The sequence below is a fragment of the Silurus meridionalis genome, chromosome 21 (assembly GCF_014805685.1).
Source record: "Silurus meridionalis isolate SWU-2019-XX chromosome 21, ASM1480568v1, whole genome shotgun sequence".
In the NCBI taxonomy this organism is placed as follows: Eukaryota; Metazoa; Chordata; class Actinopteri; order Siluriformes; family Siluridae; genus Silurus; species Silurus meridionalis.
The window spans coordinates 17322372-17349470 of NC_060904.1; the positions used below are offsets into that span (position 1 = coordinate 17322372).

The window sequence follows — 27099 nt, forward strand, 5'->3', positions numbered from 1 at the left end:
CTGCACTGATTAGTAGTAATTAAGGGAAAATTTGTTTGCATATTCACCGCCCTCTGGTGGTGAATATGTAAACTTCACCCCTGTTTTCCAAAGCCTCAACAGCACCGCTGCACTGAAACACAGCAGGAAAAAGAAGAGTAAGAAGAAAAGGTGAGCTATAGATCTACAGCTTTCACTTATTTGTTGAAACACTTTTTGACAATTAAATGGAATCGTTTGGAAAAAAGGTGGCACGCGGATTTTCTTGAAATAACGCGATGTTAAGTACACATGAACACGCATTACTTTTTTGTATAACGGAGTCGAAAAGTGTTTCATCTCGACTGAACGCTGACAAGAAGTTTATATTTTACGGCCGGGTTTAATGTTCATTTACTGCGTAGATCATGGATTTATAATAAAAAAGGTATAAAGGCCCTACAGTTTTTAACGTTTTTCTTTTCATGTCTGGCATGGGGTGTTTTTATGGAGCTTCCTGGAAATAGGATTAAAAAGTGGACAGAGGATATAATCAATATCGCGTATAAATCATAGCGAGAAAAAAGACTTGATTTTTGGCCTAAGCAGATGCGTCACATCTGGAGCCTCCCATCGCCTGATTATTAACTAAACAACTGTTTACCCTAACCCTAACCCTTTGCGCTGCAAAAAAAACGGAAAGATTCTCTTTTTAGAATTGTTTATGTAAATAGACCTGACTGCATTACATGTAGGACATTATTTGTTTAATAAAAAAAATAATAATACAAATAAAAAAACGAAACCGAAACAGGACACGAGTTCCAGAAATCGACAGGCGTCACCTAGTGGTTGTTTCGGGTATTATGGTTAAAGTTATTTGTACTCCAATCGCCGCCTAGTGGCCACCTATGGTATTAACCCACTTTCAATGACAAGCGCCACCCAAGGTACAGTATATTCTGCACTATAATCGTTCCTTGCTTTACGCCGCCTACAGGCTATATACGGTACTAACCCAATTTCTTTCGCCATTACTAGCGCCTTCTAGTGTTGATATATGGTATTAGCCCATTTATGATGATAATTACAAGTTCCTGCAAGTGATGAACAAGATCTTTATTTATACATTGGGATTGAATCAAGGATCAGCTCTAAGAGTGAAAGGGAAAGTTGTGGTGAGACCTGAGATGTATCGTTTAGAGACAGTAGCATTAAATAAAAGACAGGAGGTGGTGCTGGAGGTAGCAGAGCTGAAGATGTTGAGATTTTCATTGGGAGTGATGACGATGGACAGGATTAGAATTGAGTGAGGTGGTGAGATTGAGATGGTTTGGACATGTGCAGAGGAGGGACATGGGGTATATTGGTAGAAGAATACTGAGGATGGAGCCACCAGGATGGAGGACAAGAGGAAGGTCAAGGAGGAGGTTTATGGATGTGGTGAGGGAAGACATGCAGGTAGTTGGTTTAAAGTAGGCAGATGTAGAGGACAGAGTAGTATGGAGACGGAGGATTTGATCTATTTTTCAAATCAACAAACAAATTAATTTCATGTGTATATTCCTTTAATGTTCAATATATAATGAAGAATACTAATGAATCACTTGTCTTTTGTAGAGCATCAGAATGTCTCTGACGATCAGCAGGGCCGAGGGGGTGACGATGTACACTATACACTCTAACAGCAGGAGTAAATGGCCGCTCATCTGCCAGCTTCTGGGCACCATGTGCTACAGCCCCGTGTGCTCGGTTTCTACGAGACTGAAACAGCAGCTTGGCTGCACTTTCACAGTTCTAGCGGTTTGTTATGCACTTAAACTCTATACATGTGAAATAAGTGTTTTCTTGCTTGAGAATTCAGAACTTAAAATGATACGATAACGAGACATTGTTGCACTTATTACAAATTACATTGTGACCATGTAATGACATTCGTTTGCATTTTGTTTATGTTCTCAATTAAGGAAGTGCTTGATATTGTCTGATATTTCAGGACTGGAATTAGGATGATGTCACAAATTGTGATTATAATAAATACCTCTGTTTTCTCAGAAGAGTCTGAACTTATGCCATGACTGCCTTCTCTCTTCTCACAGACTATACAGATCATGGTTGGAATAATAAATCTTGGCTATGGGGCTTTGACTCCATTGAATTACAGTCGCTATATTATGGAGTCTGCTCCCTTTTGGCTAGGAGGCATGGTGAGGATATTTATGAAAATATTATATTATTTACATTTATGAATGTAACATGCTTGTAAAAGTCATGCGATTAATGACCTTTTCTAATTAAGTTTATCGCGTTGGAATCATGTGTATCCTAGCTCAACGTTTTCCAAGCCAATGTCTGGTGAGTTTCCTCTCTCTTTTTTTATTTAGTTATTATTTTTAAAGGAATGATGCCACCGTACAAGTCATATACAAGTTTAACCGATTCATTGCCATTATTACTCAAAGCTGGTTTCATTTCATTTTCTCTCGTACATAAGAAATTGACTCCTTACATTAATATATAAGAAAAACATGAGCACTGTGTATATACGAAGAGAATTATGGGAAAATATCCAATGTAAAAATTTCACAGTGAAGTTGAACTACTCAAGCAATCACTAGATAGAAGGGAATCTTCTAATTATACACAGTTGATAAAAATAAGATAATACCAAAGTGTTGTTGAATCCTTAATTCTTTAAGGTGTTGATTATTTTTTATACAAGCTGCTTATATTAATGAGGTAAATATGGTATTGTTGCTATAGAGGCAACACAGGGACTATCAGAGATAATTGTTGAAATGTGTTCATTTTCTTGTACTGTTATTATACTCTAACGGCACGAGTCTTTTCTTTTATTACGTTATTTAAGTGATGTCCTGACACTGGTGCATTCTGTCGTTTTGTGTACACAGGTTGTCCTTACTGTGATGATGAATATAGTGAGCTCTGCATTAGCTATAACAGCCATCGTGCTTTATTCAGTGCATCTCGGGGAGAACAACTACTGGAACATGTGTAATGTTCCTGAACGCCAGAATAACTATCGGTATTACTGGACAACTGCGTCGCCCTCGAAAAGAGCGGAGTGGGATGCAGCCTATGAGCTAAAACTCAAAGACTACACGGCGTGTCTGGAAAACTGGAACATTTCGATTGTAATCACTTTTGTTAATTAAGTTTCTGACACATTGATGTATTTATATGATATGATTAATTAGTCTGAGTACATTTAAAAAAAAAAATACTAATGAAACCCAAATTAAATCTACAGTGCAGTGTAAGAGAATTTCTCTCCATGACTTTTTCCATATTTCAACATGTTAAAATGGGATTATTATTGAATCTCTTTGAGTTACATGGCGAGTGAGGAGGCTGTTTCTAATCTCAACATAACAAATATTAGTTCTTTATAAATTTACTTCATAAGACTATAAACAATGCTCTGATTTGTATTAGTTCTACTACACACACTATGATCATCTGCCTAACCTAAACTGATTTCTTTACTTAGACCATCTTCAAAAGCTTGGACGTTATGATGATTGTGCTCGGTGTTCTCCAGCTCTGCGTCACTATCAGTTGGTGTGTTCTAAACATAAAGGCGTTGTGCAAGAAAAAAGCAGATGGCCAGGTATAACCATCTGAGAATTATAATAAATGAGCTGATATATTAAGTCCTGAGAGCTGCGGCTGGACTCGTCAAAGTAGAACGTTCTGCTTAACGCTGATCTGTGTTCAATTTTTCAGGAGGTGGAGGATCCAGAACTTTGCAAACCTCTGATGGAGCAAGAGACTCCCAATCCTGTGTGTTAGATGCACCAAAGGAACTAAAGTCGGAGTAGTTACTATCTGTCACTTTACTCTTTATCAAATTTAAAAATAAGTATCATGCATGGTTAGTAAAATCTGAGTTCATCTGTATGACATTTACTACATATATTTACACTGCATATTTTTTGTACTACTAAATCTTTACAAAATTATTTTCACTTTTTGTTACTTTATATGCTTGATTTATTGGAAATAAATATATTCAGCACATACTATGCATTATTAGAAGTCTTCATTGTCAAGAAATGAGTGAAACATACTTTTGTTTTTGTTTTTGTACTTTATATGGCTCAATGTCTGACGTGTGATTCTGGGATTTGTTTCTGTCTATCACAGCTGCAGGAAGTGGATATATGACATATAGTAGTTTTCCTGACAGCTCCAGCCTGTCTGGCCATTCATTTCTGTTGAACAGCTTCCCTTTGGATGTTCATTTTTTGCTTTTCACAAATGTATGTGAATAAATCATTAATGAATTGTTGCTGTTTTTTAAAATCTGCATGACACAGACAAGAGATACTCAAACAAGCAACATGCAAACATGAGTCTCAATATGATTCATTTACACTGTATGTAAGTGCTTTAATTAAACTCAGATATGCAGATTTTTCCAAAAGATGTTCTGATTTTACAGACTTCCCCTGGTCTGAAAAATTAATAGGGATCAGTATTTTTCGAAGCTTGATATTTCTGTGCGTGTTTACAGCCGTCCACCACCAGAGGGCGCTTAGAGAACATCATTTATCTCACAACTCTGTGTCTTTCTCGAGCAGGAGAAGCCATTTTGAGAGAGAAATACATAGAAAATGAAGGCTGAACTCCAGCAGACGCTGTTCATTGACCCTTTGGAGGTCAAGACAACAAGACTGCACAGAGGAGCAGAAATTAGATCGAAGACGTTTAATCAAGATGTAATCTTTATATCAGAACAAAGTATACTGAATAAAGCTGTAAAAACAAGAATAAATCACATCGATGGTTAAAAAACATTTTCTTTAGTTCCATCCATTGTTGAATTTGTCTATATTATTCATCAGGTAGATACTGCAGCTCTTGTGTGGTGTTCCTGGACTGCAGTGATGCAAGGACAACAAAAATAAGTGAACACCAATATGTAGGAAGAATGGAATCCAATTTATAATTAAGTACATTTTATCCAACCTTAAATACATTTTTACAACTGCTAGTTTCAGCAGGTGAGATACTGAGAATTATCAATCAAATTTCAGAAAAATGCCAATAGCGAAGGCTTTTTCTTAATGCCACAGGCATGTCTGTATTTTTTTATAGCATTGTTCTTTACTTTACTTGGATTACTTTTAGAGTGAATCACTAGGTCTCTTAAAACCCAGCTCACGTTAGGGGTGTGACGGTATACCGGTGTGGCCTGTATGAAAACCTGAAATTTATTTCATCGTTTACGTTAAAGCATACTGATGTAGATGAGATCATATTTTAAAGTTGCGATGGACCTCCCCATACATAAAGTTTTAAACATGGGTAAAAACGTTACTGTAAATAATGTATATAAACATATTTTTTTAGCATAAATCGTGAGTTTCTCTTAAGTTTGTTTTCTAGCAGTTGCTATAAGCAGATGAGTTCATAATTGAAGTATGTTGAGTTTTACACCATTTAACATGCTAAAAAAATCTAAGAAAACTGTTTTTTGTTTGAGATTATACCTGTTTTTTAAATTAGTGTTTAAATTAGTGTCAATTGATCTTATATGCTTATAATTTTATAGTTTTGTTGTAAAATGGCTTTGGGGTGCTGTTTCTCTGTATTCTCTGTCCATGTTGAAAGATTCCATGGTTCTGCTGATGCTCCACTGGAGCCAGTCGTCCACTAAAAACCTTTTTTTTTGGACACTAAAATGAAATTATTTCCAAAGAGACTGAATTAAGCAGTAGACATAGTAACATTTCGGGGATAAATAGCAGCACAATGTATTCCTGCATGGAAACGAAAATGTTTCCATGCCACGTGATGTTTTTCTGCGTTCCTGAGATCACCTGATGGGGCCGGACTCAATGCAGGGCTATGTGACCAAATCTTATTTTTTTAGGTGTAATTCTGGACTGATTTACAGAAAGAAAGAAAATAACTATCTTAAACTATTTATCTTGTTAATATTTTAAGGCTAAATTCACAAAGTATAAATGCCTCGCCAATGTTCCTACACTCTTTGTGCAATAGGTCAAATTTGTGTGTTAAAAAAAGTAACCAGGGCAGGAATCAGAAATCTCTAATTTGTTTAAGATTGGAAAATCTTTCAAAGTTAATATTTTTCTAATGTTATTCATTAATTTCTTGACAGACTATTATCTTGTCTATAGTCATGCACACTGGCTCAGTGGGAACTCAGTGCTTAAGGCTCAGTTTTACTGACTGGAGCCCAGGTAATGCCAAGCTGCCACTTTTGGGCCCTTGAGCAAGGCCCTTAACTCTCTGTGCTCCAGGAGTGCTGTATCATGACTGACCCTGCACTGTGATCCCAGCTTCCTTTCTATAATGTATGTGACAAGTACAGTAAATGTTTTTCTTCACTGATAAGCTATATAAAGGTCATTTAAAATAAAGTTAATAACAAAGACCTTTTCACGCTTTTTTAAATCATACCCGAACCACCAATATATTACAGTTGATGCAGGATACATGGACTAAAAAGCTTGATTTTAACATAACATTGAGAAAATGGAATGCTACCTTTATCATTATTCTAAAAGTAAAACATCAGCATTGCCTTTTGAAGTTTTTATTCTGTGTGTCTCTGTGTGAGGGTGGTACAGGACATGTATGAGGACAGTGTGACAGCAGTAAAGTGTGAACAGACTGTTTCAAGTAGAGGTTGGACTGCATCAAGGATCGGCTCTGAGCCCTTTCCTGTTTGCAGTGGTGATGGACGGGTTGACGGACGAGGTCAGATAGGAGTCTTCGTGAACTATGATGTTTGTGGATAATATTGTGATTTGTGGTGAGAGTAGGGAGCAGGTAGAGAAGATCCTGGAGAGGTGGAGGTACACGCTGGAGGGAAGGGGAATGAAAGTCAGTAGGAGTAAGACAGAGTACATGTGTGTGAATGAGAGGGAGGGCAGTGGAGGGGTGCGGTTGTAGGGAGAAGAGGTGGACCAGGAGGAGGAGTTCATGGGAGTTTTTTTTTAGCAGGACAAAAATCTGAATAAACGAATCAGATTAACTTAAACAATCACTGGCCCCTGACTGCTGTTTAAAACAGATAATCACCAAGGATATTCATTGCTTTAGGAAATTATATCACTAATCATCTGTTAAAACCAGTTTTGAGCATCAACCAGTAGTTTTGAGATCATCTGCCCAGTAATCCTCAAGTCAGTCATGATTAAACCAAATTTACCTACTTATTTACCAACTCACCCAAGTTTTTATTCACCAGAATAAATCAATTGTTGAGCAATATTATCCAAGGTGTGTCTGCTTGCACTCTACTGTGTCTTATGAATTATGGAGTACTGAGGAGTATTGAATCATCACCAAATGTGGAATATTTAATATCACTGGACTAATTGCACAATTAGTTAATCAAATCATAGAATGAATAATATTTGAGCTTCAGGCAACACATTAACTGAAGACTTTTGCTCTTTTAAGATTATTGTACGATTATAAAACCTCAGGACTGCACCACACCCATAGCTAAATAAAGGCATTCATAAAAAGAGTAAAGACACCCTAATTTCATTCTCTCTGTCTGTTCATAGATTTAATTGTGCTGTAATACGTGTAATCAGGATGTGGATCATGTACAGTTGAGTGAAAAAAAAAACGTCTGCATCCACCATAGTTCATAAATTAAAAAAAAGAACTACAACTTACCATTAACAGATGAGTGCATTATCCTTTGTGTGTAAGATCCAAGATGTTTAAAGGAAACAAAGTAGGTTTGAGGAAATTACAAAAAAGCATAAATTGGGTATTATTTTGTAAGGAATAAATTATTTTGAGTTATGGTGTTGTAGGTAATGAATGTAAATCGTGTAATGTGACATGAACTAGAGTTTTATTGCTTTTATACCAAAGTAAATTGCATAAATTGCATAAACAATTTATAGTTTACTATTACTTTATAGCACGTTAAAGCAGCGGTACACAGCATGTAGCACTAATAAACAATACCAAATACCAAAATACCAAAGTGGAAATTCGCTTTCTGAAAACGTTGGAAAAAGCCAATTTAAAGAGATGTTAACTAAACATTTCCTTCAGTAAAAAAAAAAAAAAGACAACCAACCATTTTTAATTAGTTTATGTAGAGTGTCTAGTAACTCGTCTTTATCAGACTCCTTTGATCCAATCGAGACACAAAATTTCACTCTGCATATCCACACTATACAAGATCAGTTCACTCAGTGTTTCAGCAAAGTAGTTTATTGTCCAGAAAATCTAAATAGACCAAAAGATAATATATTTGCTTTTGAGTATTGCTTTGTCTATTCCTTGCTGTTTTTTGAGTCACGGCATTTAACATTTATTTTTGTGGTAATGTATTTATAAATGTTTTTTAGCATGCATGGTGAAGTGGAATTGAGTCTCATATAGAAACCCAACAGTCTGCTGTTCCTGGGCATAATTACAGAGTAAAAAGGGTGTTTCACCCAGCGCACGACCACATCTATTCCTCCACTGATGTGTGTCTATAACTCCTCTTCTGGTGTTACAATGAATGATCCATGATTTGCAAAAGGTGGTTTTGATCAAGATGACACCTGCTAAATAATCCCAGTTGTGCACAGTAAAAAAGGATTTATACCTCTTTAATGTCCTTAAAATCTTATATACTACAGATACTTTGAAAAAAGTACTTGTCACTTCACTCACTTCACATTTTACTGTGTAATGTCTTTCTAAAGATCAATCCTCAACATTTCAACATTTGCTTCTTTGCAAAAAAAAAAAAAAAAAAAGAGAAAAATGCATATTAAATAAAGAGTTGTGGCAGGTGGACAAGTGGGAAGTGTGTGTATTAGGTAAAGTTTCTCACTGTGTGTCTGTAAATATAGTAAAATATCTCCTTAAGGTCTTATGTGCAAGATAATGAAACACTGAACTGCGTCCATTATTCCTGATTTCTCACTGATCACTACTTTCACCTTTCATGCTTGAATCTGCTCAAAGGGAGAACTTTTATTACTTTCAATTGAGTAGAAATGTGAAAAAAAGTATTTTACTGAACTAATAATTTGTTAAGGGATTTGTACTACACTACTGTATAATATTCTGCAGATTTATATATATGACTAATTACATTATTAAAAAACAGACAACCATATTTATAATATAATCATAATGTATATTTCAATGCATTCACAATATAAAGGTAATATCATAAAAAGATATGACATCTGCATTATGAAATTGCGGAGCCTTAATAAAAGTGATAATTTGAGCTAAAATCATCCATAAACTGTAAGCAAAAGATTTGACAGTTTCAATTCAAGGTAATAAGGCACCATTTAATTAAGGAAAAAACAAACAGAGATTTAGTTGACAGACTTATGAAGCATAGACATTTTGGGAATCAATTAATCAACGATGCATTTCAGGTGTATAACCTGCTGAACTGGTGCAGACTGCTTGCTTACACTTGCTGAATCTCGCTTATGTGATTAACGGACAGAATCCATTTCAAACGAAATTTCAGTTCACTTTGACATAAATGAATTTTTCCCATTTCCTTCAAGACAAGAAAAACATTGGCCACATTAGGAGGCAAAAAAAACAATGCATTGCTATTGCTATAGTGTTTCTATGACAAAACATGACAAATGTATTTTTTTCTTGTAGTGAATTGGAAAGAAGACATTTCCTATGCTGGCTGCTAAGAAAAAAGTCAGCAGTGTGATTAACTTAAAATCACATGACTTGTGATCGTTTATCAGTGTCAAACATCAGAACAGCAACCTATAAACCTGGAGTTATATAATAATAAAATTGTAAAACTTGTAAAAGTGAAACTAGAGACATATTTTTTTATCACTATGCAATAGAAAAATAATCTGTGCCAGTCCAACAGGCTGAAAAGGAATCATATGCGAAACCATTTTTTTTTTTTTTCATTCTTGACATGTTCTTACATGTCCCGGTTTTGGTGAAAACAAGTAACGCAAGGTCTGTAGTTTTAATAGTGTTTTTAAAAACCCATGTCTTTAAAAGATACACACTATAACACATGCACAGAGACAAAAAGTTATACATATGTCTTTTGTAAAAGATTAAAACAAAACATCTGGCAGGATTATTGCATTCGAGGGAATTAGTTACATTTAACTAGATCCTGATACGGATTTATTTCAGCTTTGATTTAAAGCCTCCCAGTCATTTTTTCCCCCCACCCAAGACATACAAATTACCCAAAAATATAACAGCCAGAAGTCATAAGGAACTTTGTAAAACAGCAAATGCAGTCCATATAAGGACAAAGACAAAGATGTTCACAGAACCGAAGTGTTCACTCACAAGCATTCAAAAATCTTCAGCATTTAAAGAAAATGATTAGCTGCTTAAGACCTTATTTGTTATTTTGAAACGGAAACTTTAGATGGTTTGATTTTCCTACAAGGTGATCCTATGCTTGCTTTTCCTAAATGTGCTTTAAGAAGAATGAACAAACAAGTAAAAGTTCTTGAACTCCTCAAAGAAGTGAAGTTCATCCTGAAAGCTCCATGAGTAAGACATTTCTTTGCACGACGTCTTGACAGCATGGACCGCACACATAGGGGTCTTCTCAAAGATAAGCTCTGCAATCCCAGGAATTGTGACTTTCTTCTGGTCCTGGACCAATTGCATGATCAAAGCTTTATCTAAAGGTTCAGGAGATGCACTGTAGGATACCACAACATTTAAATTTTCATCTGGTGAAGGCACCTGAAACCTGCTCTTGCCTGTGGCACACTGGAAGTCCTTCTTGCTGGTGAACAAGCCTTTTGGCGAGTTAAAGACACGGACTGACCAGCTCACCCAGTCGTACTTCCCTTTCAGGTTCTCAATGATCATGTCAGCCAGCTGCTGGTTGCTTTTGTCTTTCTGGTCCCTCACCAGATGCTTGATATCAATCTCAGCCTGACTTGGAAAGCTGTTGATGCAGTCTTCAATGACCACATTCATTTTTGACTGGATCACGTTCATCTTCTCGGCCCAACTTCGGAGCAGCTCTTCTTCATCATCGCAACCTTTCAGAGCTGTATGTCCAATTAAAGCGATGAGACCTATGCAAAACAACTGCTTTAGTCTGGCACAGAAGTCCTCCACCACCCGCCGGCTCTTTTGTTCATAGTTGAGTGTGATCTCCAGCACGGACTCTCCCGATAAGCTGTCTCCCGTCACGGCGCCGTAAAGAGTGTACAAGTTTTTCTCTCCGCCAGACCTGCTAAAGTGGTCCAGGAATTGTTTCTTCTTGGCCTCTCGAAAAGCTGGTTTGGCATTGAGGATGTCCATGTATTTGCGAAACTGGTTGGTTATATTCTCTTCCACTGAGAAATAAGTTGCATCCATCCCGCTTTTTCTCACCTCGTCGTTTATGCGTTGGATTTCCTCTGATATAACATCCAGACGCTCACGCACCTTCTGAAATTGCTCCTTCATGTATTGTGCTTCTTTGCTCTCGACGTTATCTAGCGCCAGCTTCACAATGGGAGCAGCGATGGAGAAAACGGGGAATAGGTCCCCAGCAATGCTGGCCAACACCTCGGCTCCCTGCTCAAATGCCTCCATCACATTCTCCACTACATCCTTCTTTGATGCAATCAAGTTCTGCAGGCCTTCTGCCATTTTTAAATCTATATGAAAAAATCAATGTGTGAAAAAAGAGAGCACAAAGATCAGGTTGCAAATCATCATATTGCTAACGTGCTAAATAATTAACCAAGTTCAAAACATTAAATATTTGAAGATAAAGCATTAGAGGTGTCAGGCTAGGCATCATTTTACAAGCCAGAAGTAGTAAATAGAGAACTTACACAGTCAGTCCTTGATTGTGGTATGCTTTTCAGCTGTTTTCTGTACCAGAGTGAAAAAAGGTGAGGTCACTGTTTGTGAGAAAGAAAGAAAAAAGAAATGCCAGTGAGCTCAGCTATCAGAACAAGAAGCTCTCAATAACTCCCAACCCCATGAGTTAATGAAACAAAGTACAAGGAATTTACTTTGATGAAGAAAAAAAAAAACCTCAACAGGTCACTGGAGAGGGAGGAAGTAATATTTAACAAACATGTATATTTGGGCAGCTTTATTTGGAGGAATATATGGAAAAATAAGTCAGGACCTACCAAATACTGCTGCTCAAAACATGGATTGACCTCATCATTTTAAAAGCAGATACAAAAAGCAATGTCAGCATTCTTCACCTTTAAAGCATCAATGTTTTTACATAGGCTAGCACTGTAAAGTTCACTTGCTGATCTTGTAAACACACAGAAAAAGTAATGACAGTGTAATTAAATGCAAATGAGACGAGGCTAAAAAAGAGAGGGAAACATAACGACATCATAATATCCTTCAACAGCTTAAAATTTATGGTATTTTCTGTTTTCAGTTTGTGCAAATGCCACCGTGGGTGGACAAACGGTTAACAAGGTTGTTCAACTCGCTGGGCAGGAGGGTGTTTCCAAAGCAACCCTGACAGTTTCTATGGAAACCAGACAAAAGAAAAATGAGGCTGTCAGTTACACTTTGATGAAATTCCTTGCAGGTTTTTTGCTCTTTACTTTCTTCAATGGTTTATTTTCCAGCCTCGTGCACACTGAATTACAGCCTGAACAGAATCTCAATGAATTTCAGTCCCATTTTGCACTGTGAATGCATGCAAAAGAAAAGATAGATAGATAGATAGATAGATAGATAGATAGATAGATAGATAGATAGATAGATAGATAGATAGATAGATAGATAGATAGATAGATGGCTCTAACAATTAGATTGAATGCTATAATTTTGGTCTTCTTAGTAACAACAGAAAAGTATTAACTTCATAAGAGTGAGGGAACGACTAAAACCATAAATGCTAACAGGAATTCATTTGTGCTCAACCAAATAGAAAAGGTCAATGTGGCATAAATAATTAAATTATTGGAATTAGGAGTGATATAACACCATGGGGCATGATGGTGTAGGCAAAAATATAAAAACATTGGGTTGGTAACAATAACTCTCCTTCATCACACTGTCATTTAGGTGATTATATTCCTGCAGCACTCGTTTTATTAGTTTGTTAACTATATTAATATTTTATAAGGTGTTTGAACCTCTTTCAACCTTTACAAATATAAGATCTGTATGATAATTCTTTTGATTTCCTGAACAATTCACTGATCATATATTCTGCTTTTCTATAGAAAATGTTCCTACACAGTTTTTTCAGCACCAGAAAGCACTAGAAAAGATTAGACAGAACATTACAAGCTGCCTCATCCCATCCATCCCTTGGGTTACTGAAGTACTTGAGAGAATCAAGAATTGCAATAAAACGCACCACTAATGCAGTCTTAACATATCGGATAGTGGTTGAGGTTTTCAGCATCTAAAATCATTATTTTGCAGTATATAGAATCCTGTGGCTGTTCCTGTCTGGATGTAAGAAATCATCAGAGAGAGAAGCTAAGAAGAGGACATACACAAGTGACAGCTAAATAATCAAAGAATGTAATGAAAGCATTTTCACAGTATAGCACAGATGACCCTTAGTGTAGTTTTCCAGTTGATTTATTTTTCACATAATTACATCAGGAAACATATATTTGGTAATGGCACCATCTTTTACTACTGGTATGTTTAGATTACATTATACATCTGTGTCACAGATTTTTAGACTTTTAGACTGGCCAGCAACAAGGTGTTACAGGGACAGAGACAGCTTAGTTAAGCATTTATCTATACACATATAATACATAACGTTGAGTGAGATGATAAATACACCTAACATGCATAACCAAATATAGTGCATGTTAAGACATGGAAATACTACTTATTTTATATTCCTATTATTTTATGATATTGCATCATAAAGATGTGATTCTCAATAAAGTCAGACCAGATGCAATGAGAAGCATAATGTAATGACCTCCAGATATACAATACACATACCTATATAGCAAAAAGTGAAGTAAAACTATTTACTAAAATATATAATGTTTTGCAATATATAGCTAAAAGTCATTACAATATGATGCACATACAGTGCACGCATTTCAGTAAGGCATTTTAATTCAGTTGAGTAAACAATGTTATATGAGTTACCATTACAGCATATAGTCCAACGAAGTGTATAGCTACATATACATTATACATGGTGTTGACTCAAATAATATGACAATGTATATAATCAATAGAAAGTATCAAGGCTCGCGCACAGGTTAATGGAGAAGGAGGCGCGTGTTAAGGCAAGTTGCATGAAGTCGCACGCTCTTCCTGGTTGGCTGAAGACCAAAGAAACTGTATTCACTGATCCCCCTTTGAAATATTGACACGCTTTTGGCTAATTGTATGTTCGAGTAATGTTCAAGTAATGTTCTGGCGAATCAAATACATCGTGAAACCAAAACAATTTTGATTAATTTACTGTTTTTTATACAACGGGAAAAACTTCCGGTCGCTTCGAAGCAACGCCCGAAGGGTTGCAAAACTTCTGCCATTCCAAGAAACTCTTTACATCTACTCTGTTTTTTTTTTACTTAATAGTTTGAAATAAACGATTGTTATTTATTATTTAACCAAACATTTATTTATTATAGGACCAAAAACTCACCTTAAAATCGCGTGACAATAAAAGAGAGACTCCGCATAAACCCGTCTTTCCCTGTACACAGCTGAATGTGAGACACACCCATGTTCAGGAGAAAGAAAAGTTACTATTCTTGGATTTTAACCCTTCCTGAGGTTGACATTGTGAATTCATTTCCAAAATGCATCTTTTTAAGATTTTGAGGAAAAGATTTTAAAACATGAAATAACTAAATAATCTGTTATTATTGTTGTTGGGTTTTTTTCTTTATTGTAGTGTTTTGACTGATATGAACTCATAAAAAACAGCATGGATTAATAAATCAACAGTTAGCTGGACAATAGTTGGAATATGTTTTAATGTAATTGATCAAATCTTTGGGTTAATAATGAGGCTACCAGCATATTCATTTATCAGCATAATCATGCAAGTGTTTATAAACACACTTCCAATTTTTGTATCAAATGTGAGAGACAAAATACAAAAAGTGCTTAGGCATATATCTCATGATTAAACATGTTTGACTAAATTATACATACATCTTATATTTGCGATTTTACAGTCTACAGAGTATAAGAAGCCTTAAAAAAGGAACTGGAATTCCCAACACACTTGCCATCATATCATTGCACTGTGTAGTATTAAGACCACAGAAACGAAAAAAAAAAAAAGACTGATTGCCAATGATATATATATATATATATATATATATATATATATATATATATATATATATATATATATAATTTGATTAAATCTTCACTATTCTGAGTGGATACAAATGTGGGCCCTTTTGTGAACCGCATAATAATAACACTCCGGGTCAAAACTGTTGGCTTCCTCCACTCTCTTATAGCGGCTGACAGCATGGACAAGGCAGTTAGGAAGACTCTTGCACAAAGACTCAGCAACAGATATCATGTCACCTTTCAGCCTTTCATGCTCTATTTGATCCTTTATCTGGACCTTGTTGAGCGATTTAGGGTTCGCGGTGAAAGACACCACGATCCTCATTTTGTTGTTGGTCAAAAGGTCGAAATAGTTGACACCTCCTCCACTTCCATGGTACCGCTTTCCAGCCAGCCAATTCCAGAAAAAAATTCCACCATGATTAAAGACCCTAACGGACCAAAAAACCCAGTCATACTTCTTGACAAGGGCATCAAGGAGGAATTTAGTAAACTCAGGGTCGACATGGCTCTGCTTCTCCAGGAGCAGGCGTTCTACATCCATCTTGGCTTGTGCAGGAAAGTTGTTCACGCATTCATCCACTGCCGCCTTCATGCGTGTCTCCACGTCCTCCATGCGGACTTGCCATTTCTTCACCATAACCTCTCCGATGGCGCCCTCCTTTAGGGCAGTGTAGCCCATCACTGCTATGATCCCAACCATGAACAGCTTCTTCAGGCGAGCACAGAATTCCTCCACTGCCCTCCTGCTACGCTGCTCGGTAGCCAGTATTACATCCAGCATTGCATCTCCAGAGGTGTTCTCTCCAATGATGGAGTTGTACAAACCATCAAGGTTTACATCACGGTCAGTGTTCTCATATTGGCTAAGAAACTTCTCCTTCTTCTTCTCCTTGAACTTTGGTTTGGCAGTGACAAACTCCTGAAACTTTTCATACTGACTGATCATCTGTGCCTCACGGTCAAAGTTTTGCTTGTTCAGTGATGTTCTCTGAAGCTCCAGCGCAAGTTTATCAATCTCATCCTGGATCCCTTCCAACTTCTGGTTGACCCTTTCAAACTGCTCAGTAAGATACTTAGCCTCTTTGCCCTCTGGGTTGCTAAGGAGCTCAGCTGATGCCACAAAAACTGCCTCTAGGATGGGATGGAACTGGCCTACAGTGGCTGCCAGGACCTCACAGCCTTGGCTCATGATTTCCACTCCCTTTTCAATCTTGTCCTTGTTCTCCAGAACCCATTCTTCCACACGACTCATATTGGATGCCGGGAAAGAGGTCCTGTCTTAATCCTTTAAGGAAGTCAAGTGCTTTCTCTGTAACATAGCAAGATAAGTCATTTAAAAACCCTCTCTTAGTTAAGTGATATCAAAATCAATGCCTGAATCAATGTGGCCACCTCTAAAGGTCACATGTATTTGCCCAACATGAGTTCTTTGAGGCAACCTGAGACAAAACCAGACATTATGATTACAGGGATCAAACAAATGTGGGAGTATTATAGTACAGACTGTTTTGGAGTAGTTTTTTTCAGTTTCCTCATAACCCCAACCAGCAAAATGTGGGAAAGTTAAAATCTGAACATGTGCAGACATGCCCGGAGTCATAATATGCCACACCTTCTGATTGTGAGGCTTGGGAAAGATCAGGTGTCTCCTAGGATTGAATGAGAACAAACACATTGAAAATTTACAACTGTCCAAAATAACCATCCAAACTTAAATCATGAGTGTGTCTCAGAATGACGGGAAGAGTTGTGAAATAATGCCAGACTATAACGGGGGTAATTCCCGCACTAGTGAGAAAGTATAAAACATCTGTTTTCAACATGCATTTGCTGAGAAAGACGTTACATGGCAGAGATGTTGAACATTTCAAGGTATTTCTGGGCAGTTTCAATTACACAGGGGAGATGAGCTCACACATATATCTCATTTCCCAAGACCCTGCGTATACTACGGCAAAAAAGGCACACCCAGATCTGAAAAAAAAACCATTTTACTTGTCCAGCAATGTACAACACAGGATTTTGACTAACCAACAAAACCATTGTAACCAAAAAGAATGATGCGACATGCAAATGAAGACAAAACCTCGATACGATCAAGAGCATTATCTCGGTAATATTTCCCATTAAAGCTTATTAGAATTAAATTATACCCCTGAATATGATGTCTAACAAACATTAATCATTTTAATGAAAGTTCTGTTTAGAAAAATCCATTTGTGATTCAACACTTATGACTCAATTTGCCTCATCAAAGCACAGTTATATAAAATGCACTTAAAACCAGACTCATTTTTTCTCATTTACTGTTTTTTTCCCAATCCATATCTGAATTCAACTTATAAAAAATAATATTTTAATAGTCGTGCTTCATTTAATAGTAAATCGTTCATTTAATCAAAAGTGAATTGGAAGAACAAAAATCATTATTATTAGATAAATTTGCCTTTGATGGTTTTTTTTGTTTTTTTTTCTCCCTCTCAAACCCACATCCTTGGTTACTAATCCTGCTACACTGACATTGCAGACAAAGTCTTATTCAGGTCAATATTTACTTAAGCACAAGATCCGGCCATCTCACACTGCTTTTAAAGAACCTTTTGGTATTGTGTCTATTATAAGCCGGGATTTAGCAAATACAATCCGGGTACAAAGATCATTTTTGTTTTATCTTTATCTTTTTAATGCTCAGTGTTCACTGAACTTTCTTTTGTGTGTTAAAAATAGCTGGGTAAACAAAATAACAAAAGGAGAAACAAAGCAAAGAAGCAGAAATAGAAGTTAACAAAAGCTGGGAGAAGAAAAAGGCTTACAGTTAGTCGGTAAAGTGTGCAGATGTACCCTCTGTGGTGCTCCACTGAAGCCCAGCTGTGCTGAAGAGCTGCAGCCTCTGTGGCTCGACATGTATTTATAGCCTTGCTACTTTGCAACACGCCCCCTTTGGATAAACTCCATCCCCTGCGAACATTCCTAGGAGCCCACTCTGAGAGGGATGGGTAACATCCTGTAAACACTGCCCCTTTCATCCATTCATAGGGTTCCACTCTGTTTTGTGAAAGGTTTGGGACAACACCAGTGCCCAACCCCCATCCCCAACTCCCAAAAAAGCCCCCAAAAATACCCCTATGATAACTGGCATGCTAATTACCAACTATGTCAGAAAAAAAACTGAAAAGTACATCCAATACAGTTTTGTAACCTTCTATGAACCAGAAGACAAAGCAACGTGGCATTTACGCTGAGCTTTTCTCATTTAGAGTCAGACTGTTTGACAAAGCGGTGAAAGGCTCCTCTGTTTTCCCAAGCGGCTTGTGTCATGGAGGCTGACCGAGAGCCTTTGTGCACTTCTTGTGACCCACTTTGCTAGAGGCGCTACTAAATTAAAAGGAAAAGAAGCAAATCATTTTAGTGCACTATTAAGATCCAAACCATAGCAATAGTCGGTTAATATTGCTAGCGTTTTTCTTCGTCGTGTCGCTGCGAGATCTCGCACTATGCTAGCCTGATCGAGGCCAAAGCACAAGGACACTCTCACAGTACCGTAATAGTATGTGGTGTGATGGGTGGAGAAAGCTTACATTCTCCACCCTTCTATTCTCCGTGTTCGGCTCCTTTCTGCATCTTTAAAGCAGATTCACCAAGAAAGACTATCATCCGTATTAAAAATTACCGTATAGGTCTAAAATTATTCAGACTTTCCATGCCAAGCATCCAGAGTAAACAGTATTACGCAAACACAATGGGTGTTTCCCAATAAAAACACAAAAACTATTTAACTAGACAACATTTTGTCAACTCCAAAGAAATGCTTTGATCTTAGAGCAGGTTTTATAGAGCAGCTTCATCAGCAGCATTCATCTTTATTGAATCCATTCAATGGAAAAGCTGTTACTGTAATTGTTACCAGATTAGCAAGGTGAGCCAGACAAGTAAGGGTGTTATGTGTTGGAGCCCAGGTTTTTTTTGGTATTTTGTGGCTTGTGTGTATACCATTTAAACTCAATTTAACTGATATGTGCATGAGATTTAACAGGCAAAATATTTCCTGAAGTACTGTAATTAAGTAAAAATATACCTCACTCAACCATATCATTACAGCACTGAAGGCAAAAAGGTAGTAGAATTAGGATAATAAATAAGAATGTCATAAAAATGTCTGGTATTTACATTTTTCCGCTGAATGAAACACATCAGTATTAGTGTTAAACATGCTGATGCTACATCTATTGACCACGGACAGCATGCAGCACTTGACCTCAGACCCTCTTTCACTTAAGTACATTATCAGTTACTGCTTCGAGTGACATTTTAATAACTGTTGAGGTATCAAACAAAATATATTATATTAAGTGGAATTTTTGGCTATAGATAAAGAGTGACTGTGCATTGCTTAGGGCATTTTCTTTCTTTTTTTTTTTTCGGTTAGGTGGAAAAAGTCATACTTTATAGATAGAATATATCTGACTGTACACAGGCACAGACAGTGTGACACTCCAGTTTGTCTTGTTGTCTGGGAGATTATTAGTCATTTGTTGAGGGAACCATTGTTAATAGCTGCTATTAGAAAAAGTGATAATAGGAAGTAATTAGTTTCACGGAGGTTCCATGACATTAAACGTACCTATTAAGCTTATGATGTGAAATTGTTTAATAAGTTCCATTAATATTAGCTGTGGCAAATTGCTGTGGAGTAACAGGAATAAACTCATTTCAGGAAATGCTGGTATTGGAAAATAATCAACTTCAAGAGAGTAACAGTAACTCCAATTGTATCTGTAATTTGTATATTTTATTCGAGGTATTCCCAGAATAGATGTTGATTCCTCCAACCATAGAACCAACACAAAAACTAAAAAAAACACTATACAGCACGGGTATGTCCGTAAAACACGATTCTTTCCTTACTGTATATTACATCATTACCAAAAAAAGTCTTCTAATGCTAATAATGTTCATGTACTTTTAGCTGAAACTGAGCTACATCCTGGAAACTTCTTTTATAAACCGACAGTGTGATATGCAGCTGTTTCCAGTGCACTGAATCAGAAGATGGCTCATGGCAATTCAGGGGATGAGAGGTGAAACACCAGACACCCCAGAGAAATACTGATTTAATGACAGATGTGGATTTTACGGTTTCCTCTGGTTCATGTACAACCCAAAGAGGAACAAGGTACTAATGTAACTATTTTCACCAATTTAGTGCTTTTGCTTTCTTTCCTCTTTTCTTTTTTTAAAGTGACACTTTCACATATTTGGTAGTTTTGTACTTTCTTCTACAAAGATTGGGGTTTTGTGAAATCGTAAATGAGTGACTGACGATCAGGGTACTTGAGGTTTTTAGTTTATATTATCAGACAGCAATGATGACGGCATTTTGGCTGCAGGGCAAAATTCAAAATGACTGCCAGTCAGATTCAAAATGGGAAAATATAAAGGTCACATGATGAACAAACTCAGTAAACACAGTCTGAAATCAAAAAACAAAACAAAGTAAAATATGTAAAATATTCTGTCAATATACGTCAAAACAATGGACAGATTTATTTAGTTAATTATTTTAAATAATTTTGTATTTATTTTTGTGGTTTCTCATAAACCGTGGTGATACTCAGTAAAATGTGACTCCAGTAAAAGTAAAATTGTTCCTTTAAACCTTGAATTGAGTAAAATGTACATAAGTATCCAAAGTACTATGATTTATTATGTCTACAATGTTCCTATTATCATTTTTGTCACAAGCCTCTTGTTTAATCAACTCGTTATATGTGAAAAGACTCTGCTACTCTCAGCACACCAATCTATTAATAAACTGATATTAATGAGTCAAACTCTCACTGATATTAAAATTAGCATGAGCCCAAAAAACTGCTTAAAATAAATAATGCAATTGAGGCCGCATGTGTTGGGTCAGCGAGTTCAGGTCTGGAGTTTTTATCATCATTTATTCCTCACAAAATGTTCTACCTGCTGTTGAACTGATGCTGAAATGTATGTTGGTGATCATTAGATACACCAATCGCCAATCAAAACAGAGCACGCGCTCGACTCCGATTGGTGGCTTGCTGCATGCTCAACCGTTTTTATCCTCATAAATAAAATGAAATGTCGCAAAATGTGGTTCAGTAAAAATATATCTGATACTGAAATGTAGTAAAGATACAGTATGTAACTTAAAGTAAGCAAATGTAAATACAGTAATACAGATACGTGAAAACGCTACTTAAATACTGTAACGAATTACATTTACTGTCTACTGTTACTGTCCAACACTGGTCACAACTGACTGACAAAAAAATCAATGACTTTGTCCAGACTATGTGTCTAAACAAGTTAAATGAATGTCAAGCATAAATTCCTTTCGTCTCTTCTTCCGTCTAAAAAACACATAAACCACCTATAGTTCTACCACCTATAGTACCAATAGTTATAATTCACCTAACAAGTTAATACAAATGTTTTTATGCTAACCTCAGCTATTTTGGAACTAGGGAAGAAGTGGCAGTTTTCTGAGCTACTTTCAAACTAGACCATTCCAGGATTAAGGTGTCCATAAAAGTGTGAACAGTGAATTAAATATTACAATTGAAAAATGTGTCTGAAATGCAATGAACACTGTTTCTCATGACTGAATTAAGTGAAGGCTAGTTTCATTTTTTTTTCCACATTCTGAGTTGAAGTAACACTGGAAAATTGCAAACTTTGTTATAATTTTGACCCCTAGCTATTTAAAAAAAGGGGATGTAAAATGTCATGTAAATCTTTGTAAATACATATTGCTACTGATGCATGTGCAAAGACATGGGAATGAACTAATTTGATTTGGAAGGTTTGGAAATTAAATGTTGATTTTATTCTTTTTTTTTTCCCACTTTATTTGACTCTGTGGCACTGTTCATGTTGCCTCAAAACACGCTTACATTTGTGGAGTTTGCAAAGCGTGCATGAGTGTGTGTGTGTGTGTGTGTGTGTGTGTGTGTGTGTGTGTGTGTGTATTTGACACTTAAATGTGGGTGTGAGCCAAAAAAACAACCCTATGGTCCATCATGTTCCAGTGACCTCGCCAGGGAAATAATGATTTGATGACAGATGTGAGTTTCCTGATTCCTCTGGTTTAAAGTGGAAGTTACTGCACTATGGGCAATATTTTAAATAGATTCTACTCCAAATGGTTATGCAAATCTTGTAAGAAAAAAGCAAAAAAACAGAGAACAGATGTTTGGTTTAAAATGTCAACTTTACTGCCAAATGTGCTACGTGAATTCCAAAATCTTACTGTGATTTCCAGTGTTAAAACAACTCATCCTGGCATGGAGAAACAGTAAAACACTACAGTACAAAAAACAGTACTGTCTTTTATTTAAATTATTTTATAATATTATATAATAATAATAATAATAATAATAATAATAATAATAATAATTGACCTCATGATTCAGTAGCAAATGAGTACATTTTTTTCATGGATAATGCTTGTTGGACGCTTGTCCTGATCAGTATGCTTCTCGTCTCTATGGTAAGACCAAAACAGACAGACAAGCCCTCCACCAGTGATATGATTGTTTGCTATTGGAACACAAATTCACCTGATGTACAGTATGTGCTGGACTGTGATTTCACTCTGGTTCTGTCTAAACCCATTTTTACTTGTAAACAGACAAACCTCATAGTCACAGCAAACATAATTACAATGCAGACACTGATTCAAGGTGAAGGCCCTTGTTTTTAACGTTTATAATTAAATGCCACCTTTCTTTGAGCAGTGGAGGTCAATGTGATTTATGATCGTCTGTCATTGAACTGAAGCTTCTTGCTTTTTAGTGTTCTCCTCTAAAAAGGTTTTAAGGATATCAAATGCAGTTTCTCGAAACAAAACAAGAAAAAAAACAGTGTTGTGTCTGTAAGCTGTTCTCTGAAGGATGTTTCTTGTGTTTAGTGGAAGACCAAGGTCATGAGTGACTACCTCAATATGTAAGAGAACAAGCATTTAATCTGTAAGTACGAGGCTAATTTTATAACTGGAAACTTCCAAAAATCATTTGCCAGGTCTTAAAATCTTTTTAGAATGTGTTAGACATTGAATAATTACACACTAAACAAAACAAACAACTTCCTGTTATCACTTATGCTACAGCAGCTACAAACAGTCATTCTCTCAACAATATATAAGGGTTTTTTCTATCTCTTGAAGTTAGAAAAGATGAAAACTATGGCTTGTCATGTCAAGCATAAATTCCTCTGTACTGAAGGTTTTCCCATGGAGCGCTAAAACCGGAGACTCCTTCCACAAATGTTAAACACAAGTCTACTCACAAAAACCAGTACATTTAGGTGATAAAGAGCACTACTTTAGAGTAGAGCATTCTCTTGGTTAATAGCACCTCCATTCTATTTTTAGAAAAACCTATTTCCGTTTTAACTTTAGTTTGGTCAAGTAAAAAGATCATTCTCATGGGGCAAATCCAAGATGGCTCCCAATCTGGTACATAGTGCACTACTCACCGTGTAAAAGCCATTAGTTCATGCTCTGTGCACTTCACTGCACTTTATAGTGAGGCATGAAATTAATCAATCTGTATAGCTGTTAGCCATGGCTCCTCTATCTGTTTATTTCTGGCACAACTTGCTAGTGGCTTATTAGAGAATGACCGGCAATTAAAATCTTAGAAACATTGTTTACACTCAAATCCTTTTTAGAATGCTTCCGGACTTTCATTTCCATCCTTTCTCTCTCTTTCTCTCTCTCTTTTCTCCTCTTTCTCTCTCTCTCTCTCTCTCTCTCTCTCTCTCTCTCTCTCTCTCTCTCTCTCTTTCTTCCCCTCTCTCTCTCTCTCTCTCTGACTGAAATCTTCTAAGTTATGAATGAAATAGTGAACAGTGCCTCTGGGGGCTCAGAAACCAGAGGATGTCATAATTAAATGTTCTCAGAACAGGACACCTAATTTTGCTGCCTCATTTGACTACAGATCACTTTTGAGGTTAAGTGTCGGCTCTGCTAAACCAAAATCATTTTTAATTTTTGTAATAAATGGAACCTCTTCAGACTGTAGCATGGGTCACAGTTTTTCAGAATCTCTGTTTCCAGGGGTTTGTTGTGTAATTCTCGATCTCTTCTGTTTGAAACTCTTTCTGATCAAGAAACCAAATACTCCCTAAGGGAGAGATTTTTGCCCATGTTTTCCAAAGTTGTATGTCTACATGATATATCACAGACTACCACAATCAATGCACATGATATATGATATGCATGTGATACATCACTTTGAACAATAGCAGCAAAAACAAAATCGCCTTCCCCCAGGAAATTCACCCTCTGCTTGATTGCTTTATAGCTTTGACTTGATTTTATTAAAGGTTTCCAAATTTCAGGCGCTCCACTGTTTGCACTGATGGATTGAATAGGATTGTGGTGTGTGAGATTGTGGTGGGTGTGTGTGTGTGTTGTGAGAGAGATCAGCGAAGAGCTACATGGCAGGCTGATATATTACAACACAGCAGACTCTCACTGTGTTTGGAGTCAACAGAAGGGAAAGACGAGGCTTATCTTATCGTGAGAATGTGTGGGAGTGAGGCAGAGAGAGAGAGAGAGAGAGAGAGAGAGAGAGAGATTCCACTGTGCTGACGTGGTCGAAGGATGCAGACTGTGAACGATGATGAGATTGCTAAGCGAGAAGACTGCAAGCGTATGCACACACCATTCTGTGGACTTTTAAATACAAGCCTCAGCCTTCCAATTCACTGCTATAAGCAAAAGCAATGGTCATATTGACCATGATCATCTCTTTTTTTTTATTTTATGGTAATAGATATTTAACATTTTAATTTAATTTTAATATTTAAAAAGATCTGTCATCAAATCGTTTTTACTTTACAGTGCTGCTGAATTCATCATTACAACTCATATGATGGACGCTACACATTATGCCAATCTGGAGGGAAAAAAAAACCCATAAATGTTGACATTAAGTTTTGCTGTGTATATTTATATAACATGCATGTAGGGAGTCTCCAGGTTTAGAGCTTTGTAACAGTCAGAGGGAATGCTGTAACTGTAAAATCCCCCTCCACAGGAAGGTCTTCAGGGCAGAGGACTTTTCACTTTCCTTTTCTTTTGCATTTTCTTTGCAAGATAATTGTTCTATAGCAAAAGCGATAACGGGAACTGTGTTGTTTCATGGGTGAAAGAAACAAAACCTATATAGATAAGAGTGTATGCTAACTGCATTTATATAAGTTAAATTAAAATTCAGTTTGATTCATTCGACTGCATACCATTTGGACATTGTCTCAACGCAGCTTTACAGAAGAAAATATATTACGAATATACTTTTTGAATGTTTAATTTATAAATAATTCCCTATAAGCTTTCCCCAAAAGAGCGAGCCAGTATTGACAACTCCCTGTGGTGGCATCAGGAAGAAACCTTAACAGGAACCAGACTCAAAAGAGAACCCAGCCACACCTGTGTTTGCATTCATTAGAATAGGATCATCATTGAGGTTATCAACTGTTCAGATGTAAATATAAGTTTGTTCATGTCTGTTGTAGCAGATATTATTTACAATCCAAATCTATATTTATAGTTCTTAACTTTGCTCAGTAATGTAAAAGATCTTTAGTCTGTTCATGTGAAACCATCTGCAGTTACACTGGGTGGTCTCAGAAGAGATCTTCATCTGGGGGTCCAAAAATAAAACACAGCAGTATGCTGTTGTAGTGAAATAATCAAATTCAAGGTGTTAACAGAAGGTGTTAAGGTGTCAAGTCAGCTCACATCACCACAATATCAATTTTTTAAAATCAATTTACATACTTTAACGGCTGTAAGCGATCCACCACAATTCGCCAAGATAATACAAAATTTAGTGTTTGCATAATTTGAAGCAGATGTATTGTTTTGATCCTTCAGACCTTTGTAGTCCACGTTTGTCCTCTAAGCCGTTTTTGCAGCATTCCTGCTTATTGAAACAAATTCAGATTTTTACCTATTACATATTGTATTGTTTAGAAAAACACAGATTTTAAGCATGTATGCATTTTATGTGAAATGTGAAAACTTTGAACATATGATACCTCTGGAAAAAAAAAATATACCAGACATCTTAAAGCCTATCTGTATGGCTGTTCACGGTGAGCTGCTGTGTGTCACTGAACAAATGTTTTAATGCTTTTTATCAGATCAGGCCACTTAGGGAGTAGTGAGTGGGTCGATGGTCCACTTTGACTGATGGGTAATGTCATTAGCTCTGGCTGCGATTGGCAGATGCAGCCGGACTGAGGCATCCTGGGATTGATCGACCTCCTCTAGCAGTGCTCTAATGCTAGCCGACGTAAAATCACTCATTTGTTTATGAAATATTGATATTGGCTGATATCTCTTCCTGGAGGAGGCCGGCTCTGGAGAAGAGTCCGTACAAAGATCTGAAGAGTATTTCTCGTTCTGTGTTACATCCTTCATATATTATTAAACATTTTAAATAGAAACACCCACGTACTCTTAGAGGAAGTCGTAAAGTCCTTGAGGGACACACAAAGTTGCACAAGCACACAGAGAGAAAAGCACTTTCTGCAAATAAATGTGCGAATAGCGCCATCTGGCTTTAGAACAGAAGACATTCATCGCGCCTAAATGAGGAAGGATGATGTGCAATAATTGTTCAGGTGGATCAGAAAACTGCAGGTTTCTCTGCAATGACATTGAGGCTTAAAATAAGCCACAGCAAAACCTTTATCGGAGATAATAGCTTTCCAGATCAATAGCGCCAACCAGGACAGAAGCCACTCAACCACTAATGAATACAAGAGTTTCCACAGGCTGAGCTTTGGGTTTCTGCTCGGAAGGAAAAGTATGAATTGTTTAACATCCTA

General features: G+C 36.7%; 3 protein-coding genes across 4 annotated transcripts; 1 reads left to right on the forward strand and 2 right to left on the reverse strand.

The window, feature by feature from the left end:
- Window positions 1-11: 11 nt before the first annotated feature.
- Window positions 12-3999, forward strand: tmem176l.1 (transmembrane protein 176l.1). Its single transcript, XM_046834096.1, has 7 exons — window positions 12-150; window positions 1579-1761; window positions 2058-2164; window positions 2256-2313; window positions 2871-3113; window positions 3470-3589; window positions 3706-3999. The coding sequence occupies exons 2-7, from the start codon at window positions 1588-1590 to the stop codon at window positions 3769-3771; spliced, it is 768 nt and encodes a 255-aa protein (XP_046690052.1). The 5' UTR covers window positions 12-150; window positions 1579-1587; the 3' UTR covers window positions 3772-3999.
- A 5261-nt stretch (window positions 4000-9260) lies between these two features.
- Window positions 9261-18113, reverse strand: rpz4 (rapunzel 4). Of its 2 annotated transcripts, none has more exons than XM_046833629.1 (3): window positions 18045-18113; window positions 11784-11852; window positions 9261-11603 (listed from the first exon to the last, which is right to left on the reverse strand). In XM_046833629.1, the coding sequence occupies exon 3, from the start codon at window positions 11593-11595 to the stop codon at window positions 10420-10422; it is 1176 nt and encodes a 391-aa protein (XP_046689585.1). In that variant the 5' UTR covers window positions 11596-11603; window positions 11784-11852; window positions 18045-18113; the 3' UTR covers window positions 9261-10419. The 2 variants fall into 2 exon arrangements, with proteins under 2 accessions (XP_046689585.1, XP_046689583.1); XM_046833627.1 differs by lacking the exon at window positions 18045-18113 and adding an exon at window positions 14564-14642.
- Window positions 13500-18091, reverse strand: rpz5 (rapunzel 5). Its single transcript, XM_046833626.1, has 3 exons — window positions 18073-18091; window positions 15260-16540; window positions 13500-15225 (listed from the first exon to the last, which is right to left on the reverse strand). The coding sequence occupies exon 2, from the start codon at window positions 16481-16483 to the stop codon at window positions 15302-15304; it is 1182 nt and encodes a 393-aa protein (XP_046689582.1). The 5' UTR covers window positions 16484-16540; window positions 18073-18091; the 3' UTR covers window positions 13500-15225; window positions 15260-15301.
- Window positions 18114-27099: the final 8986 nt, after the last annotated feature.

What these genes read in the sequence shown, in the direction of transcription:
- tmem176l.1 (XM_046834096.1), top strand. Translation starts at nt 1,588, where the DNA reads ATGTCTCTGACGATCAGCAGGGCCGAGGGGGTGACGATGTACACTATA. An exon ending in GCACTTTCACAGTTCTAGCG is followed by an intron (nt 1,762 to 2,057) that starts GTTTGTTATGCA and finishes CTCTTCTCACAG; the next exon opens with ACTATACAGATCATGGTTGG. An exon ending in AGAAAAAAGCAGATGGCCAG is followed by an intron (nt 3,590 to 3,705) that starts GTATAACCATCT and finishes TCAATTTTTCAG; the next exon opens with GAGGTGGAGGATCCAGAACT.
- rpz4 (XM_046833629.1), bottom strand. Translation starts at nt 11,595, where the DNA reads ATGGCAGAAGGCCTGCAGAACTTGATTGCATCAAAGAAGGATGTAGTG.
- rpz5 (XM_046833626.1), bottom strand. Translation starts at nt 16,483, where the DNA reads ATGAGTCGTGTGGAAGAATGGGTTCTGGAGAACAAGGACAAGATTGAA.